Genomic DNA, 5964 nt, shown 5'->3' with positions numbered 1-5964 from the left:
AAAAAAAAAAAAAAAGAGATTTTTGCAATGGGGCACATGCACTTGCAGGAAAGACAAAGACACAGAAAGTGAGAAATCATACCCCCCCAGGGGGGATGGTCTTGCAGCATTCCCTTCTCCATTCTCCCCTCGAGATCTTGGTCATACACATGCACCTGGCTTGAATTTCAAGTTGCCAGGTCAGGGATTTGAACTGTGGTTGACTATGAGGGAGTCCAGCGACATAACCATTACGCCACTGATGGAACCAGCCTAAAGACACTTTTTAAATTGACTTTGGGTAAATGAATGTATATTAAAAAAAGCTTGTGAGGAGAGAAAACATCAAGGATCATCCAGTGAAGCTTACATCACAATCTACAGTAAGTCTCTGAATGCAGAACAAAGACAAGAGAAAGAGATCTGTATTAGTATCTAGGTCAAAAAAAACTCAACTGCCCAAAAACAAAACAGCTACCCACTCCAAAAAGAGGCCTGTAAGGAATAAGCTAACCCCTTCCAAATATCTGAAATGTTTCAAACGTGAGTTATGATTATGCATTTTTAGTTACCAAAAAAATCCCAAATGCAAATATAATCATAATATTCAATCATGAAATAACGATTTGAGTATATGAAAAAAAACCTACAATGCAAAGCTCTTTGGGAGGAAAGAGGAGTATGATGACAGTTCCTCTTCTCAATTCATTTCATTAAAATTTCTGCAAACACACCAAATTGGGAAGGAAATATTTGTTTTGTTTTGAGAAAAGTAAGGAGAGTTTGGAAAAATACAGGAAAGTTTAGAACTAAAAGTCTTACAGTACACATTAAGTATCATTAATGTTCCCCAAAGATTCTTATTGCTTTCATAATCATTCAGTAAGTATTATGTGAAATGCCCTAATTATATACTATGTACTGACATCATAAAGAACACACAAAGGGCACGCCTGTGACCTGGTGGTTAAAGCAACTGGTTTCCATATGACCAACTGTGTGGTTTGAGTTCCAGACTCCAATAGTTTGAGAAATATACCAGGCATATGTGTGTGCACATGCTCAAAATCCTAAAAGAAGGAAGAAATGGAGGAAGGACTGTGTGTGACCCTGACCCATAGGGGTGCAGGAGGACTTTCTCACCTCTCTCTGTCTCTGCCAAGTGCATGTGCCACCTGGCAAATTTAAAATACACACATATACACACACACACACACACACACACACAAATCCATGCCAGTAAACTGCTATCATTTAAATGTTCAGCTAATTGCCACTAGTTTCAGAGAGAAATTCTATCACTGCAGGCACTTTTGGTTTAAGGCCACCTGAGCCAAGTGCCCAAACATTATAATGCCTGATCCATATTAACCTATATTACCTAATGCCCCTAGGAACTTATCAGGAGAAAGCTCAAAGATTGTAGTATTAATCACAGTTTGCAGCTCAGCCAGACCTACATACCGGCAAGTCCACACTGACATCAGTACCATCTAGAAGGGACACCCGGCACGTGATGATGGACTTAGCATCTCCAGCTGCAGGGATGTGTGTGGCAGCTCGCTGGGCCTCTCGGAGTCGCTCCTTCTCAGCATGTTTACGCATTGACCGACGCCCGAGCGTTCTTCGGAAAAAGCTGAGCATTTTTGTTGCTATAAAAACAGAGAGAAAAAGACGACATCAGGAAAAAATAGGGACTTCCCACAACTTGCAAACAAACAAACATTATTTAGTAAAGTCCTTTGGACATTAGTAAGTATGCCATTAAAAAGTACTCTTGGTCAGGGAACAGCAGGTGGCGTGATGGTTAAGGCGCTGGACACTCCCACATGGCCTACCAGTGTTCGAGTCCTGAATCTCGTGGCTTGCTTTCTCACTTCCTCTCTCTATCACTCTCACCCTCTCTCTTGCTCTGGTCAAATTAAAAAATAAATGAATGAATAAATAAATAATTTTTTTTAAAGTACTCTTGGTCAAGTAAACTTGGGAAAAAAACTAAGCTGGCTGCTTTTTATACATATTTCAAAACTTCATACATGACATATACATATAATTTTATCGACTTAAAAATCTATATATATTTTTTTTGGTGGGGAGAGATTTTTGCTATACAGCATGTGCGCTTGCCAGAGACAGAAAGTGTGAAATCACCCTCCTTGGGGGCATGGCCATGCCACATTCCCCTCTCCTCCATTCTCCTCTTGGGATTTTGGGTGCGCGCACACACACACACACACACACACACACACACACACACCCAGAGTTAGTTTTAAGCCACTGGGTCTGGGACTCAAACCACAATCGACTATGTGGAAGTCCAGCAATATAACCATTTGCCATCTGCTGCCCCCTGGATTATTTTCTAACAAGCTAATCTGGTAGAAAAGTCAAATAGGTCTTTTGGAACAATAAATTATGTGTACAATAGTTACACATCCCTACAGACACTGGAAAACTATGCCAGACAATTAAGTATCCGTTGATTATCATAACGGTCCTGAGATATACCATTTCTTTTCTGCACTTTCACTATAAAAATAACCACCTATTTCTGCTAAAATACAATTATAACTGAAATATTTTAAGTTTTGGCAAATATTCTTATATCTGTATACTTAAAATCATTACTTAACAGGGACTGGGAGGTGGCATGGTGGTTAAGGAATTGGATATTCACACATGGCTGACCACAGTTCGCGTCCCAGACCTAGTGGCTTGCTTTCTCACTTTCCCTCTCTCTGGTCAAATTTTTTAAAAAAATGAATGAATAAATAAATTAAATTAAATAATTCTTTTTTAAAAAATTACTACTTAAGGGAACCAGCAGTTAGCATAATGGCTATGTCGCTGGACTCCCACGTAGTCAACTGCGGTTCGTGTCCCGGACCCGGTGGCTTAAAACTCACGCCGGGCGCGTGTGCGTGCGTGCCCAAGATCCCGAGAGGAGAATGCAGGAGAAGGTATTGCGGCGTGACCATCCCCCCTGGGGGGTGATTTCTCGCTTTCTGTCTCTATGTCTCTCTCTGTCTGTCTGGCGAGCGCACGCGCCCTACAGTGAAAATCTCTCCAAAAAAAAAAAAAATTACTACTTAACATAGACCTTTATAATGTCAAATTACCTTAATGCTACTTGTTTCCTTATATCTATTAAGAACATTAACGCGCCGCAGAACAATAGTTAAGCACCGTACATAGAAAGTCATATCTCACATGGCCAACACTGGTTAGACTCATAGCCCAAAATGCATAAGAAATATGCAAAGTGCATGTGTGTGCGCAACACAAAATCCTGTCAGGATGGAGAAATAGAAGAAGAAAGACTGCAATAGGGAACCACAGCCCATTGGAGAGTATGCACACACACTTTCTCTGGCAAGTGCATGTATTCTCTGACAATTAAAATAAAGAGAGAGGACATTAAGGTTAGTTAAAATCAGGTCTTAAGGACCAGCAGTTAGCGTAATGGCTATGTTACTGAACTCCCATATAGCTGAACGTAGTTTGAGTCCTGGACCCAGTGGCTTAAACTCATGCTGGGCTCTTGTGCGTGCATACCCAAGATCCTGAGAGGAGAATAGAGGAGAAGGGATTGCAGCGTGGCCACCCCCCTGGGGGGTGATTTCTCACTTTCTATCTCTCTGCCTCTGTCTTTCTGGCGAGCACATGCACCCTATAGCAAAAAAAAATCAAAAACAATCACAAAAAACCGGTCTTAATTTTTTTGTTTGTCTTAAAGATTTTTGACATAGGACATGTGCGCTCACTGGAGAGAAAGAGAAAAAAGGAAAGTAAGAAATCATCCCTCCAAGAGATGGTCATGCTACAATACCTTCTCCTTCATTATCCTCTAAGGATTTTGGGTGTACCACATGCAAACCAGCATGTTTCTCAATCTGCCAGGTCCAGGACTCAAACCTCAGAGTTGGCCATGTGGGATTCAATGCCTCAACCACCTTTTAGTGTGCATTTAGCACACTAAAATACACATGCGCTAAATGCATGTTTATAGCACATGCTACCTGCTGGTCCAAGTACTAGTAATAGTTTTGAAATATAGCACACTAGAGCCAGCTCCATCACTACTCAAAAGAAAACCACATGGCAACTGCAGGTTGAATCCCCAGTTGGGTCAGCCTGAAACACACCAGGCATGCATGCAAATACCCAGGATCTAATGGGTTAGAGGACTGGAATAGGGGAATTGCGGCATAATCAGAGCCTTCAGATGGGGCTCACTTCTTTCTCTTTCTCCTGTGCTGGCATAATCACTTTCATGAATAAAGAATCTGAAATATATACAGCACTTTAAAATAAAAATACCATACAAAGCTACTTCACTAACCTACTATATTTAACTGCATAACTGAGAGCTTAAGAATAGTAAGTTCAGGGGGAACCAGCAGTTAGCATAATGGCTATGTCACTGGACTCCCACGTAGTCGACCGTGGTTCATGTCCCGGACCCAGTGGTTTAAAACTCACGCCAGGCACACGTGCATACATTCCTAAGATCCAGAGAGGAGAATTGAAGGGAAGGGCGTGGCCATCCTCCCTGGGGGGTGATTTCTTGCTTTCTGTCTCTCTCTGTCTTTCTGGTGAGCGTATGTGCCCTATAGCAAAAACCTCTCTCAAAAAAAAAAAAAAAAGATTATTAATTCCAGAGAAATAAGTTGTGCAGAAAAAGAAAAGTAACCATAATACATTACATGACTCAACTGTTAATAATTTAAACAGACACGGGAACCAGCAGTTAGCGTAATGGCTATGTCGCTGGACTCCCACGTACTCGACCGTGGTTCGCGTCCCGGACCTGGTGGCTTAAAACTCACGCCGGGTGCGTGTGCGTGTGTGCCCAAGATCCCAAGAGGAGAATGGAGGAGAAGGGATTGCGGCATGACCATCCCCCCTGGGGGGTGATTTCTTGCTTTCTGTCTCTATGTCTCTGTCTGTCTGGCAAGCGCACGTGCCCTATAGCGAAAACCTCTCCAAAAAAAAAAAAAATTTAAACAGACATAATATTACAAATACCAAATATTGATCTAACTATAACTATAAAATAACCATTACTAACAGGAGATATATAATAGATGTAGGGGATAGAGTTGTGGGATGAGAGCTAATTTCTCATCTTACCTAACAGCAACCCAATAGATAATTCCTAAAATTAATTATCAAGAAGAAGCAATAACATGTGACTTAAAAATCAGAAGAGTGTTTTCAAAAGAAGTTTACAGGTTTACACGTTAGATGACTCTTTCAACTATTTATAAACCTGATTTTAAAATAGAAAGCTAATTTAAAGTTATACAAATACTATCATACTAAAATTAAGTGCCTACAAGTTTTAAGATTATCAAACACCATTTCCCAAGTATCCACACTCCTGTGTAATTAGGTAAACTGATCCCAAAGAAATACCTAAAATTTTAAATTGCTTTCCAGTTTACAAAGCACTCATGATAACCTGGTCTCGATCTCTCATCAGGCGTTTTTTTTTTTAAACAGGCATTGCTCCCTTTCTTTGTGCTGTGCTATCTAGTCCCATGTTACCTTACCGATGTGATGTAAGACTGTAGTCATTATCCCAGTCTTTCAAAGCCCTTATGTCTGAGAGCTCCTACTTATTCAACTCAACCCTATTGATATCTCCCCTGAGAAACATTCTCAAATACCCAAAAAGTCACTCCCACCATCAATTTTCATTAACAAGTCTTTATTCTTTATTGTAAGCAATTTGAGGACCTGATTCCTATCCTGAAAAGATAGCCAAGGACAATTTAGAATTATGAATAACGAATGTTCAACAGAAAAACTCCCTTGTAATTATCTTATTTTTTTTTTATTTTTTTTTAATTTTTATCCTCAAAACTTCTTTAAATTACATTAGATTTTCACTGTAGGGCGCGTGCGTTCGCCAGACAGACAGAGAGAGACATAGAGACAGAAAGCAAGAAATCACCCCCCAGGGGGGATGGTCACCCCGCA

At 40.4% G+C, this 5964-nt stretch overlaps 1 protein-coding gene across 4 annotated transcripts in view; it reads right to left on the bottom strand.

The window, feature by feature from the left end:
* The window catches only part of EPB41L5 (erythrocyte membrane protein band 4.1 like 5), a 173082-nt gene that overhangs the window by 135214 nt on the left and 31904 nt on the right, over positions 1 to 5964 (bottom strand). For all 4 annotated transcript variants that reach the window (XM_006169572.3, XM_006169573.3, XM_006169574.3 and 1 more), the window contains exon 2: positions 1444 to 1631. In XM_006169572.3, coding sequence (XP_006169634.1) covers positions 1444 to 1623 — 180 coding nt within the window. In that variant the 5' untranslated portion in view covers positions 1624 to 1631. The remainder of the gene's footprint in view (positions 1 to 1443; positions 1632 to 5964) is intronic.

Source organism: Tupaia chinensis, unplaced genomic scaffold (genome assembly GCF_000334495.1).
Source record: "Tupaia chinensis unplaced genomic scaffold, TupChi_1.0 Scaffold147282_1, whole genome shotgun sequence".
Lineage (NCBI taxonomy): Eukaryota > Metazoa > Chordata > Mammalia > Scandentia > Tupaiidae > Tupaia > Tupaia belangeri.
This window is presented reverse-complemented; position numbering and strand designations above follow the sequence as displayed.